Source organism: Cavia porcellus, unplaced genomic scaffold (genome assembly GCF_034190915.1).
Source record: "Cavia porcellus strain 051 isolate PalLab524CR breed Dunkin Hartley unplaced genomic scaffold, mCavPor4.1 scaffold_7, whole genome shotgun sequence".
NCBI classification, from domain to species: domain Eukaryota; kingdom Metazoa; phylum Chordata; class Mammalia; order Rodentia; family Caviidae; genus Cavia; species Cavia porcellus.
In genome coordinates this window covers 81,359,536-81,374,361 of record NW_026947490.1, presented here as the reverse complement: position 1 = coordinate 81,374,361, position 14,826 = coordinate 81,359,536, and the positions used below count along the sequence as shown (strand labels likewise).

The window sequence follows — 14,826 nt, the reverse complement described above, 5'->3', positions numbered from 1 at the left end:
AATAAACTTTTAAAAAGCAGATTGAAATAAAAGAATATTTGAGTATAACTTCATATACTATAATGCGAATCTTGATTAGCAATTTGATTAGGTTAAGGGACTCCTGGAGAGACGCCTGGATTGTGAGGGCACTAATCTCATGATGGATTAACCCATTAATGAGGTCAGAGTTGAACAGGCTCTCAGAAGGAGGGACTGATTGCAGGAAATGGGTCATGGGTACTGACCTTGAGAGTACTACTGGTCTCTGGTGCCTTCCTCTCTTGACTTTGCCTCTACTCTCTGCTTCCTGAATGCCAGGAGTTCAGCAGCTTTCCTCTGCCACATCTTCCTATCACAGTGTCCCTGCCTTGGGGCCAGCCAACCATGGACTGAAACCTTCCAACTGTGCGCCAAAATAAACCTTTCCTCCTTTAAATTCCAAGTGCCAGGTATTTGCCCCAACAGCAGCAAAATGACCAATATGATGCCCCTTCCAAAAGAAAGATGATCAAAAATCAGCTTTAATCTATTCTGTATGGAGGGCTGAACAGGATGAAGAAGCTGAGGAGCACTGGGATGTCATTGCACACACACGCTTGCCAGCACTGTCTTTCTGTGGCTTCATGGACACTATCACTGCCATGGCTGGCCCAGGCTCGTCGATTCAGCAAATGTTCCCTTCTTTTGCATTCTCTCAAGTAGCCCGTATTTCCACTTGGAGGGAATTATCTACATGAGGCTTTGGGGTCTATAAGAAAACAGTCTCACCCCCTGGAGTGCCCCACACAGAGAAGCCGGGAGTCTGCTTTCCTCTCCTCATATGGATGAAGTCGGCAGCCCCCACCCCACAAACACACACAAAGGCCTGGTAAGACCTTAGAGGCAGCAGGGCTTTCCACGCACACTTGCACTAGGTTTCCCTGGAAAAGGATGAAATGGTCCCACATGATAACCTCTGTCTCAAACTTATAAGCCATAAATATACTGCACCCCATAACTGCATTCAATGTTGTACTTATGTATCAATTAAAATAAATTTAAGTTATAATACGGACTAACCAGACTAGAGAAAAGAAGGTGCTGAGCGGCTGCGCTGCACCCTGGGCCCTGGCCTTCTGTTGCAGGCAGGGTTGTTACGCTTTTCCCTCCCGCCAGCTGCTTCCCCACCAGCGGTCTCACGGGGAACACTGATCACGGGGTCTGAGTGGTAACATACCGATTGGTAAGACTTCTCCTTAGGTTACTATAGCCAGCTGAGGGATACCGCCAAATCCATTCACCTGTTCTGTTTCTGAGCTTGAGTGGTGACAACGGAGCTGCTGCCTAGGAACAGAGAACACGCCCACGCGTTGAGTGCCGCCTCTTCCGCCCCACGCTCTACGTGACCCCCAGATGACCCCAAGAGATGCTGCCCTGGACGGCGACTGGGGAGGGACAAACTTCCAACGAGGGCATCGCTTTGATAGGGCTTATTGTCCAAACACCAACTAGTAGGAATACCATTAATCTCTTAAGCACATGGTGAAAATAAGGTATTATTAGTACCGAACAATGACTACTATATGACTACTACTACTAATGACTACTGTATCATTTTCCATAAAAATTTTATACTGTCACACATATTAAAATCCAATAAGATACATGATAGAGTACCATCTACTGAATAGAGTCACTGTGAGGATGAGAAGCTATGTGTGACTTCTTCATTCTACACATTTCTACCAGTGTACATTCTTGACCAGTCATTACTCCCGCTTTACAGGTGAGGTAGTGCTCATTAAAAATGTTCAAGATCATATAGTTAATATATGATAGAGTCAGACTAGAACACAGACACCCTACTTTCTAGCGGATCTGTTAATCTCTGTGCTGTTCTGCCTCCAGTGGGACAGAGCTCCCGGCTGTCACCTCATTGTGCTGAAACACCATCGTGGGAAAGAAGGTGGGCTGCAGAGGCCAGTGGTCATCCCAAGGTCCTCCAGTTCTGCTCTGACATGACTGGAACCACAATGTAGGCAGAAGCTCTCCTTTCTAAAGCCTAAAACAAGTGTGTTCCAAGCTACAGTGAGGATTAAAGGAAGGAATATGTTTCCAGGCATGGCAGTGTACACCTATAGGAGGCTGAGGCAAAAGGGCTGCCACAAGTTCAAATCCAGCCCAGCCTTAACTACCTAGCAAGACCTGTCCCATCCCCCTCCCAAAAGAGACAATATGCTCCAAGGGCTGGTGGCAGAATCAAGAACAGCACGCCAATGTGCCAGGTCTCAGGAAGAAGCAGGGACAGCTGGGCCTTCGGGCTTCCTCCTTCTGCTCCAACGCCTCCTTTGTGCACACACTGGGAAGCATAACCAACCCTCATACAGGCACTGAAGAACAGCCCATCAGCACCTTACTAAGCACAGGAGGGAGAGAGCAATAATTACTACTACAGTTCCCACTTCATAGGTAGGAGCTAGAGACACCAAGCAGTCTTACAGCCACATCAGAAGTAAGTGGCAGGCCAGGATTCCCACTCAACTCCAAATTTCTTTTTTTTTTTTTTTTTTTATCGGTACCGGGGATCGAACTCACGACCACCTGCTTGCAAGGCAGGTACTTATGCTGCTGAGCTCAATCCCCAGCCCCTCAATTCCAAATTTCTGGTCATCAGGGTGTGTGGCACCTTGCTCAACTGTCTCTCTTCCCAAGACATCCTGGGTCAAAGAGGAACATTTAATTTTAAATGAATGTACAAATAAACATACATGTTTAATTTTTTTCAAAAATCAATTTAACAAACAAAAAGAGGGTAACTAAAGGTCCACTACTTGGTTGAAGCCTAATGTCCACTATGCAGGGGTCACAGGTCATTGACTCTACCAACCTACTGCACAATCTTAGGTTTTTATTAACAACTCTAAATGTTCTTCCAAGAGATCCCTACCGGGCACAGAGGGTGACCCCACTGGGATGGAAAAGGAACTATAATCATCGGGGAAAGAGGGTCAACTGGATGGATTAGAGGCCCAGAATCAGCGCTTCTTCCCCTGTGTGGCAGTGATAGTGTCCTCTGCCCTGTCTCTCCCTCCCACCTGTCCTGCTGCAGGCACCACTGGGTCACAAGTCAGCTCCACTCTGGGACCCCATGTTGTGCCACAAGCTGAACCTGCCAGCACCCCAGGTACTCTGCCCACCAGTGCCTGGAAGAGCTGGGCTGCCTTTGAGCTTCCTTTGTCCCCACTCTGATGCTTAGCTTGGCTTTCCCAATAGGGGTCTCCAGCCCAGCAGCCAGTGGCCTAGCTGCAGTCCCAAGCATGCCCAACTCTTCCTCTTTGCTACTGCTGTGACCCTTGACAAAGATCAGTCAACTGATGGGGTAGGATTGTAGAGGCCCTGGATCTGTCTTGGGTCAAGATCACGCACCTTTCAACCGTGGCTCTCAAACTGCCTTGCTTAAGGCCAGGCGTGGCAGTGTATGCTCACAATCCCAGAACTGTGGAGACCGAGGCAGGAGGATTGTGTGAGTTGGAGGCCAACCTAGGCTACACTGTGAATTCAAAGTCAGCCTGAACTTTATAGCAAAACTCTGTCTCAAAAAAGAAAAAGAGTATTGCAGGACTTGATTTTAAATGCACATTTATTTCTATTCCTTTCCTGAAGATTCAAACTGCCTGGCGTGGATTGTATCCATAAATCTGATTTTTAATAAGCCGACTAGATCATCCTGAGTCCCACTTTGAAGTAACCCACAATTTGGTACAGAAGCAACTCAGGCTGGGGGTAACCTGCACTGGTCAGCAGTGAGAAAGCATACTGCTCCTTCATCTGCATTTCACCTCATCCATAAAATCTGAGCACACACATCACTTTCCCAGAGAAATCCCAAAAAAAGCATGGTGGTGCATGCTTGTAATACCAGCACTGAGGAGGCTGAGGCAGAAACACTGAAGCAAACTCAAGGCCAGCCTGGACACATAAGCAAGTTCAAGGACTGCCTGCACTACACAGTGAGATACAATCTCAAAAAAAAGTGGATTCTGAGAACCCTAGCAGTGGTAGATCTTACAAGACTGAGTCAGAGATTTTACTTGAACTGAAAGAGAATGGGAACCCCCCTGCTAGAATAGTAAGAACTTAAAGTTGACTAGGATTTGAAAAACAGAGAAAAGCTTAGTTCTCAGATGGGTTTTCTTACCTGAAGTCACAGATCCTAAAATAATAGTATCATTCAAGATTTAATTATTTTTGTTATGCATAATCCACTCTAGACAGTTCCTTTGGAAAAGCAAATGATACTGGGAGGATTTGTCTGTTAAGTAATAAGCATTGGAGTGCATGCTTTAAAAATAGATTTCTGTCAGCTAACGGACTTGAGAAAGCCAGAGTCTTTGGGTGAGACCCCTGGGGAGATACAGGTGGTAAGGATGGCTTTGAGGGGATGATGAGTAGGATCCTAGGAGGTAAGATGAGGCCCATAGGAAGCAGTCAACATGCTGTATACAGTAGCTTCAAAGCACCAAAAGGAAAATTCCTTGGAAAGGAGGTGGGAAAAATTGGTTTTTCAACCACTATTCTAATTATGCTAGATAGAAATGCCACAACACAGATAAAATGGACACATTCCTTGAGTAAAAGATACTCAGAATAACCTTGTATCTATGAGAGGAATTGAATGTGTAGCTGGGAACTTCCCTGTAAAGAGACCTCAGAGACAAATCTTTAAGGTAGAAATAATACTAAGTCTACACAAACCGTTCAAAGAACTTAAAGTGGAGGAAACACCTCCCAGCTCACTGTATGGTATAGCATTATCCTGCAACCAAAGCCAGGCAAAGACATTATTTTTTAAAAGTTCGCTAGCCAATATTCCTCAAGAATATAGACACAACTACTCCTAAAGTTTTAGCAGTGTGAGTATATCTTTACAGAAAAGGGGCAATACACCTTGATCAAGTGAAACTTACTCCAAAAATGCAAAAATTGTTCAACATTTGAAAATAACATATGAAAAGTAACCATCATATGAAATAGCAATGATCATTTCATTACTACAAAAAACAGCATTTGGCAAAATTCAACACACTTTCAAAATAAAAAACACCCAAGCTAGGGACAGGGGAGAGTTTTCCCCATGTGATAAAGGGCACGTGCAAAAAATCCCAGAGCCTATGACACTGCTGAATGTGAAAGACCATGTGCTTCTGCCCTGGGATCAGGAAGGAGCCAGGGCAGCCACCGTCCTGCCTTGTTCTGCACTATTCTGCTTTGTGTGGGAAGAGGTTCAAACCAAGATAGAGACAAGAAAAAAGTGGGGAAAGGCATACACATTAAAAAAAAAAAAAAAAAGTCAACCAGTCTTTGTTCACAGGTGGAACACCAGAGGGCGTCTACCCACAAAATCCATGTTGTAATAAGTGCTCTTAGCAAAGCTGCAACATGCAAAATTACTATAAAACTGCTGGATGTATTTCTACATACCAGCAAAAAACAATTAGAAGTTGAATGTTTAAAAAATACCATTTTTGAAAGTATAAAAATGTAAAGGCCTAGGGATAATCTAACAAAAAATATGCAAGGTGTGTGTGATGAAACCTAGGTACGTGCATGTATTGTGGAGTTCCTTTTGCATTTGTGAAATTTGTCCATATTGATATTTTTAGCTCTACTTCTTTCCTGTTTATTGCTATATGATATTCCATTGTTCCAATGTACAATTTGTTTAACCTTTGTTATTAATGTAAAAATTATAGCCAAAATTTTACTACAGCAATACTGCTATGGTTTTTTGGTAAAGTGTGAACTCTGATTTCAATTTATTTATTTATTTATTACAGGGATTGAACTTACGACCTTGCACTTGCCAGGCAGCGCTTGTGCCGCTGAGCTAAACCCCCGGCCCCTCTAATTTTATTAAACATTGCCAAACTGCTCTCCAATACCAATTCATCTTCCAATCAAGAGGGTACAAAAGATGTAATTTCTCCCACACCTTTGCCAATTCTTGGATCATCGGGTTCTTAAAGATTGGTCAGTTTGCCTCAGGAAGCTAAGGCAGAAGGATCAAGAGTTTGAAAGCAACATGGGCTACCCAGAGAGCACAAGATGGATTTGTACTATACAGAGGGAACCTGATTGAAAACACCAAACAACGACAAACAAAAACCAGTGATCCAATGGGGTTTTTCTTTGGTTATTTGGTTTGGTTTCGTTTCTTTGCTGGAGATCAAACCCTATCTCCCAACCACCAATTTATCCTTCCTAACAGTGTCTGTGATACACTTGCGCTGCGTGGAAGCTGGTTGTGATAGATGCCCCCAAATTCCCTTTCCTCTTGCAGTTATTTCTCTCTCCAGCAGGGGGCTGACCCTGCAGCTCTTGACTCACCTTTCACAGCAACTGCCAGCCCCAGAGGGCAGGAGCGTCTGCGTTTTGCATGCTCAGCTCCTAGTGTCATATGCTGTAACAGCTGCTCCAGAAATAAGGAGATGAGTACCGTGCAGTGGAAAAGTTGCAGAGCTCGGGGTTAATTGACCCGGACTGGTGCTGTGGTCTAATCCACATCCCCTCTTTCACTTGTTGAAACGTAAAGGCCATTCTTGGGAGTATTCGGAGGTGTAAGCTCTTTAGAGGTGACTAGATTATAAGAATTCCTACTTTCTGTATTACACTGAAGCCCTCATTTAAAAAAAAAATAGAGGCTTCACACAGTGTTCAGTCATTTTTGCCCTTCTGCTTTCTGCCATGGGAGGACACAGCATCCATTCCTCCTGGTGTTGCACAAACCCAGGCCATCTTGGGAGCAGAGCTCCTGGGCCCCCGTTAGTCAGGGCCTTGAACTTTGACGCTCTGGCCCTTAAAACTGGGGAAGTGAATTTCTACCGTGTATGAATTACCCGTCCGGGATACTTTTTTCTAGCAGCACAAGCAGGAGAAGACAGCAGATGGTCCTGAGAACTTGACTCAACTGTTTTGAGTCTCAGCTTCCTCATCTGACAAGTAAGAAAAATGACTATCGCTGCCCCATCTATGCACCTCAGATTAGCCATGACATGCAAATGAATGAAATATTTGGCAAATCTTAGCCAAAGCAGAGTCCTAAAGGAAAGAAATCTGAGGACACACGACTAATGCAGACCACTCCGTTTACTGATAATGAGACTGAGATCCTAAGAGCTTTCTTTTTTATCCAAATTTACCACGACCTCATGCTTGCCTGGCTGGCACTTAAGCCACTGAGCTAAATGGCCGGCCTTTCTTGTCCCATTCTTGCAGGAGCCTTCCCTTGGAATCTAACCTGTAAATAGGAATCTTATTTGTGCATTTTTTCCCAGAAGTTACTATTTATTGTTGAGTATGTGAGAATACCCCCCCAAAAATTATTTTCTTTTTGCCTAAAAGATACACATAAATGGGATTTTTTCCAAGTTTTCTTTCAGATTTAAGCAGACTCGTAAAGCAATAATTTTAGATGGGACAGTTTCCAAGTCTTTCACAATTTGTAAGATAGAAGTGAGTGACTCCATACAGGATGTCGTATTGTGCATAGGTAAAGTAGTGTCTGAGAAAGCGTCATTACTCATCCATAAGGCCTCCATGCCTCAAATCTAGAGGATTCATTTCAAGCATTAAAACTAGAATACCGCACCTCTATCCCAGAACTGTGTGAGGCTGGGGCGGAGAATCCCAAGTTTGAGCCCAGCCGTTGAGCCTGCTAACTTAGCAGCTTAGCAAGTTGCCTGTCTCAAAAATAAAATTAACAGGTCTGCAATAGGCCTGAATTTAATCCCCAGTACCAGGAAAAAAAAATGCTTAGACACCCTGAAGTCATAAAAACAGTAAACATGTTCAGAGAGATGATAGAATAATGGTAGCACATTGGAAAGAATCTTCAAACAGAAGAAAGGTAAGTTGAGGCCCAGTTTTCAACCTAGCAAATACTGTGACGTTCAGGTAACTGCTCCCAGCTATTCCACTATATGTGGTTGTGTGTCCTGTATGCAGGTGTGTGTGTGTGTGTGTGTGTTTGTGTGTGTGTGTGTATGTGTGTGTGTACTGTGAACCTAAAAGGCAAGTTAAGGCATACCAAATATGACAAGAGTTTATTAGAGGCAAAATTTAGATAGCCACCCAGCAAATAAACATAACTTCAGCTGTCCAAAATAATGCAGTCCAGCATGCCTTCTGAGGGATATGAGTTTCTAAATATTAAAAAAAAAATAAGGTTATAGTCATTGCATTGGCTGACAGGGAAAGCACAGGACAGTGACTGGTGGTTGGTCACTCAGAAGTCTGAGCTCATCCTGAGCTGCCTAGCAAGTTCAAGACCAAGCCGGACTATTTAATGAACACTGTCTTAGCAAATGGTACTTTGTTGTGGACGCCCATTCCAAAATATTCTATTCATAAACAAGCAAAAAGTAAATATATTATTTTGCTTCTTTCTTATCACTGTAATGATTCTAAAACTTGCCATTTTCTGACAGAATACCCTGAATAAATATGGTTTTTTATATAAATAGTTGCTTGGTATTTTTGCAACATACAAATGTCCCACAATTCATTTCCCAAACTTCTATTGCTAAATATTTAGTTTCTGAACTTTCATGATTACAAATAATGCTATCATGAATAACTTTGCCATAAAAATACATGCCATTTGCGTAGTTGAGAGCTAGTTGTTGGCCAAATTCCTAGAAATGCATTGCTGGGCGACAGTATGATCATATGTATAATTTTGCTAGATGGTGCCAAGGTGCCCTTTCTAGTCACAGTGCCAGTTTACACTCTGTGCAGGATGTGGAATAGTGTTTATTTTCCCCTCACTTTCACTCCCACAGTAGGTTAGCAAACTTTTGAAATCTGTATACTGACATATAAAATGATACCTGTTGTTATGAAGTGTATCTAGATGACCCCCGAAGCCTCACACATTCATTCATGGGCAAAGCATTTTGGAGCTGGATGGATCCAGGTTGTGTGATGTTGTCATTCAAGAGTATGTGGTGCTTTGTCCACTGATCAGCTTAGCACAGTTCAGGATGTGGATAATGGGAAGGCCCACGCTGGGTGTGGGTGACATCATCCAAAGATTATTGCCTGGAGGGGATGAAAGAGAAAGGGAGGCTTGTTGCCGCTGCTTCGCTGTTTGCTATACCCTCTGCCAAGGACTGTTTCTCCTCTGAGATGCCCCTCTGCCGTGCCACCCTACCTTGGAACCAGCCAACTGTGGGCTGAAATCTTGACAAATTGTGAGACAAAATATAACCTTTATCTTTTAACTTACGTGACTTATTTTGTCTTAGCAATGAGAAAAGCAGCCAAGACATTTGTTTATAGTTTTTTTCACTTTCTGTCTGTGAAATTGAATGGCTTTTCATGCTCACCAAAAAGCCTTTTGTGTCTTCTTTTTCTAGTTGATGTCTTTTTTGGTTGTTGTTGGGTGATCCTTTTCTTATTGTTTTGTAGCAACATTTTATGTAACAAGAAAATAAAAACTTAATGATAAGAACTGTGCACATTTTTCCCTCAGTTGTTTCAATTTTTATTTCCTTATGTGGATTGTTGTCATAATGAATTTTTTTTATTTTTATATGGCTCAATTTATTGAACTTTTCTAACACTTCTGAGTTTTCTTTCACTCTTAGAAATTTCTTCTCCATCCCAATGAAAATATCGCCATGCTTTTTTTATCTACTTCTCTTTAATCCTTATATTTAAGTCTTTGATCCATCTGAAACTGATTTTTGATGTAAGTATAACATATAGATTTAACTTAATTCTAGAGACTCATGAAAATTGCTTCAATATATTAGCTAAATAACCCATTTGAAAGAAATCTTTATGGGATATTGAAACAATAGTAAATGTCAAGTACTATGCCATGTAATCACTTTTTGGACTTTATACTGCATAGCATTGACTCACCTGGAATAGGTTAGTCCTGCACTGTGTAAACTGCTATTCCTTCACATTTTAATACCATATTGTTTCTCACCTCTTAATTTTCAAAATTTTTCCAGTTTTTTCTGCTCATTTATTTTTCACATTAACTTGCTTCTTAATTAGTCTCAAAAATTTGTTTTATAGGATTTTTATTGAGCTTGCATTTAATAGTAAGACAAATGAAATGGTTGATATTGAACCTCTCTACTCAAGAGCAGAACCTACCTTTCCATTTATCTACATTTGCTTTCTTTAGAACTTGTATATCTTTTGAATTCAGTCTACCTTTCCAGTTATGGTATAAGCAGGGTCTTCCATCACATCTTTTAGTTGGCTGCTGTTTTTATTTTTTAAAGACTATTTACTTATGTCTATTTTTTACCACACCAAATTAGTTTCCATATTGTTGGACATAATTTTTCAGATTACTTTTTAAAGTTTCTCAGCTATATCATGTTAATTTTTTATTTTGTTTTGGTTTTTTTTTTGTACTGGGGATCAAACCTATATCTTTGTGCTTACCAGGCAAGCGTGTAAACCACTGAGCTAAATCTCGGGCCATATCAATGTTTTTTTATGTGTCTTATTGCTTTTATCTAGTTGAATTGTCTAGTACCTGCAATAAGCTTAACTAACTGTAGTGTTACTAGACATCTTTACCTTTTTTACAACAGTAGTGTAAATTATATGCTTCTCTTGTATGCTTATTGTGGGATTTTAGGATGAGATAAATATGTTTACTCATATTATAAAAGTATCTATCTATCGCTAATTGATTGAATCTTCACCAGAAATATAGGTATTAGATTTTATCAAAGGCCTTCTTAGTACCTTGTGGGAAGATAATATTAATTTTCTCCTTTCATAATAATAAATTTCTCAATCTTGAATACTCTTTGTATTTCTGGAATAAACCCTAATTGTTAATGCTATTCTTTAATGTGCTGCTAAACTCTGGTTATTAATGTATTATGCTGGCTTATTGTACTGACATTTGTAGGTAAAATTAGTCTGTGGTTGCTTGTGAAATTATTGTTCTATATAGTTTTCAATGTTATGTTGGAGTCATATAAAATAATTTGGATAGTTACTTATTTTACTATGTTCTGGGGCAGTTTAAATAGCATTATAATTATCTGTGTCTCACATTAAATTCATCTTTTTAAATAAAAGTTTTACCAACTTTTTCAATTAGCCAATCATCTGATAGCCCCAATTTTATGTATCACATTGCTTTTATCTAATTGAATTATCTAGTACCTGCAATAAGCTTAACAAACTGCAGTGTTACTAGACATCTTTACCTTGTTTACAACACTAGTAGAAATTATTTTAGTATGGGAAAATTTTGGTATGGGACAATATACATTCTGGCATGGTCTGAAGTTTTTAATACTAACAAATTTTTACTTTTATGACAAATAATATATAATTTTAAAATACTACTTGTTTCCCAGAGATTTTCCAAAACAAATTGAAACTATTGCATACACAATAGGCTGAACAAGGTTCCTAAATTTTAGGGAATTGATACCCATGTTAATCAAGTCCTTTCACATTTATCCGAGGATTTCTATACTTAGAAACCTAGCCTAATGAATGCCAAGGCTGCTAGACTGCGTGGTTCATTCTAGAACAACTCCTTATTTTCTTTCCGCCAGGGGACCCTATCACAGATGAAAATAGTGTACCAAGAGAGGTGATATGGCCAACAGGCAACACAAAGAAGGGCCACAGAAGGTAGAATCTGGTTTGTTTGGATATCTTCCCAACTGACTAGAAGAGACCAAACTCTAGTTACTTAATAATGCAACAGTGTCGCCTAGAATTGCCAGATGAAAACATTCCAGAAGCAGCCAAAGATTCTATATGAGTGAGATCTTCACCTCTCTAGACCAATAACCACAGTCTCTAAACAAAGCCAACCACCTTCTCACTGAGAATTTCAGTGTATGACAAAACTCAACAGGAAACTCAAACCTTGGCCAGCGGTGTTGCCTCTTCCCTGCCCAGGTGAGGCCTCCCACTGACTCTGAGGAAGTTCTTAGCAACTGTGTTGGCTGGGAGGATGCTAGGCCCATGTCACCTCATCGTTGTCCTCCTGGCCATGACCATCTCCTGCACTGGGGCACGCCATGCGTCACTGTGGGCGGAAAACTGCAGAAAATCAACATATCCTCCTTCCGGACCAACCTACAAAGGACCGGTTACATGGTATGTCATAAATCTTGATTTACCACCCTATAATAGATGGCATGAATTAATGGCTGATAAGCGACCAGTGCTAAAGATCATAGTGAAGTCCATGAAGAATATAGTAAATACACTTGTACCGAGTGGAAAAGTTATGCAGATGGTGGATCACAAGTTGCCTAAACTACTTGGCAGATTTCCTAGTCCTTATGAAGAGGAAATGAAGGGAATTGCAACTGTTACTAACATACCTTTAGGAGAGATCATTTTATTCAATATTTTTTATGAATTGTTTACTATGTGTACCTCAATAATAACCGAAGACAAGAACGGTCATCTACTACATGTTAGAAACTTGGATTTTGGAATATTTCTCAAGCAGAACAAAAATAATAGTAAGTCAATAATAACTGAGCAACTAAAACTTTTAACAGTGAATTTGGACTTCCAAAGGAACAATAAAACTGTCTTTAAGGCTACAAGCTTTGCTGGCTATGTAGGCACCCTAACGGGTTTCAAACCAAGACTATTTAGTCTCACACTAAACCAACGTTTCAGCCTACATGGTGGCTATCTGGGTATTCTTGAGTGGATTTTAGGAAAGAAAGATGCTGCGTGGATAGGATTTATCATTAGATCAGTGCTGGAAAATGGTATAAGCTATGAAGAAGCCCAGAAAATACTGATGAAAACCAAGTTATTGGTCCCAGTGTACTTTATTCTGGGCGGTAGCAAGTCTGGAGAAGGATGTGTGATTACACGAGACAGAAAAGACTCTTTGGATGTATATGAACTCAGTCCTAAACAGGGTAGATGGTTTTTGGTGCAAACAAATTATGATCGATGGAGAACCCCGCTATTGCATGATCATCGCAGAACACCTGCAGAGGTGTGTCTAAAACACACAACCCAAGAGAGGCTGTCATTTGCAAGCTTATATGACGTTCTATCAACAAAACCCATTCTCAACAAGCTGACTGTGTTCACAACCTTGATTGATGTTACAAACAATCGATATGAAACTTACCTCCGGAATTGCCCACACCCTTGTATGGGCTGGTAAGCATGTATCGGGCTAGAGATTATGCTGAGACATGAAAAGTGATATCCATCATGGCTGACCAGCTAAGCTACCTAAATTCCTTCCAAAGGCCAAAGACTATAACTGTTGTGTTTTTGCTTTCTGTAACACACATACTAACTTTTAAAAAATAAATATTATTCCTAAAGCTAAACTAAAAAGAAAAACCTCAAACCTTCATGAAAAGGCAACCACGAACACTTTCATTCAAATATTTCCCGCCCAAGTAACTTCATATTATCCTTTTCTAAGTGGCCTTTTCTAGACTAACTTTTAAAACAAACATACTCAAGGACACTAGAAAACAGTGAATTACATTTAATGGTTCTTAAATTAGCAAGAGTCTTACATCAGGCCAGATTTCTTCCTGTACTTAAAATTCTATTTCAACAAAACTAGGGACATAGCCAGTGGGTAATTATTTGAAAGAAGGCTCCGTAACCAAGACTTAGGTCTTTGCTCTGTTCTAAAAAAACATGCTTTGCTCCTGTTGTAATAGTATTTCCACAGAGGCCTGTTAGAGTTTATGCCTAACTCTTCCACAGAATTTCGACTGTCCATGATATTTTCATGTGCATTAAAATAAGAAAATGTGATCATCTTGGAATCTCAGTAGGATAAAGAAGTATTCTTAGTAAGATGGTACGCTTTCCTGTGTAAGTTACTTTAAGGATCATGATAGGACACAGCTGGGCAAGTTCAATACCTACTCTTTCTTTTAAAGAGCTTCATTTACACTAAGTAAATTTACCACACTCGTGGGTATAGTAAAAAGAAGGGTCATAAGAGCAAGGTTGCAGTGCCACAGGTGTGTTTTGCTTGGGTCCATCAGAGGCCCTTCCATCCTCATGCTTATAACGTGCTTTCTTTTGGGAGCATCACCACCCTCTCTCTAGCAGGGTCGCGTGCAGATTTGGGGAGATCACAAGTTGATGTAATTTGGGGAGACTTGTTTTTTAATAACACATTGCGCACAATGAAAACATTCGTCTTGTGCAGCCGTGCAGATGCATATCCCAACTTCATCCTTTCTGTCTCTTCTTCCCCTTTCCTCCCTCCTCTATCTATGGATCCCTGAATCCCCTTCCCATGTGCCTACTTTCCTCTTTCTTATCATCTACCTTTTATTTTGCTCTTCAAGTAATTGTAGTTTAGGATTTTAATGTATAAGAAATCACATGATATTAAACTTTGGTGTCTGATTTGTTTCACTTAGCATTAGCATTATGGTATAAGGGTACTTCTATTTTCCTACAAATTACTTGAATGTTTTTTTAATGTGTAAATAGTACTCCACTCTGTGTGTGTGTGTGTGTGTGTGTGTGTGTGTATCACATTTCCTTGTTGTGGCTTGAATCTAGCAGTGCCCCAAAGCCTCATGTGGTCATAGTTGGGGCCTTGGAAGTGCTAGCTTCTTGGCTGTGAAATGCTGGATCAAGGTTATGATGCTGGGAATGATTCACAGTGCTAAGCTAGGATAAAGGCTGCCCCACCTCAGGTGTGAGTGCTACCCACCCTGAGGACACATAGGCCTGGATAAAATACAGGGGACAGAAACGGGCTGCTATGTCATCACTTGCTTGCAGCTTTGGCTGCCTTCTGCCTGCCGTGAACTATGTGTCCTCTGTGATGTCCTCGGCCATGTT

General features: G+C 40.8%; 1 protein-coding gene and 1 long non-coding RNA gene across 2 annotated transcripts in view; one reads left to right on the top strand and one right to left on the bottom strand.

Moving 5' to 3' along the window:
• The window catches only part of LOC106026929 (uncharacterized), a 58,732-nt gene extending 57,402 nt beyond the window's left edge, over positions 1-1,330 (bottom strand). Inside the window, exon 1 of the long non-coding RNA XR_002790382.2 lies at positions 1,199-1,330. This is a non-coding gene — a long non-coding RNA (uncharacterized LOC106026929). The remainder of the gene's footprint in view (positions 1-1,198) is intronic.
• A 10,439-nt stretch (positions 1,331-11,769) lies between these two features.
• LOC100731092 (acid ceramidase-like) lies at positions 11,770-13,279 on the top strand. Its single transcript, XM_003466446.2, has one exon. It carries the CDS (start codon positions 11,975-11,977, stop codon positions 13,160-13,162), a length of 1,188 nt encoding a protein of 395 aa, XP_003466494.1. The 5' UTR covers positions 11,770-11,974; the 3' UTR covers positions 13,163-13,279.
• Positions 13,280-14,826: the final 1,547 nt, after the last annotated feature.

Coding starts and splice junctions, on each gene's coding strand:
- LOC100731092 (XM_003466446.2), top strand. CDS start 11,975: ATGCTAGGCCCATGTCACCTCATCGTTGTCCTCCTGGCCATGACCATC.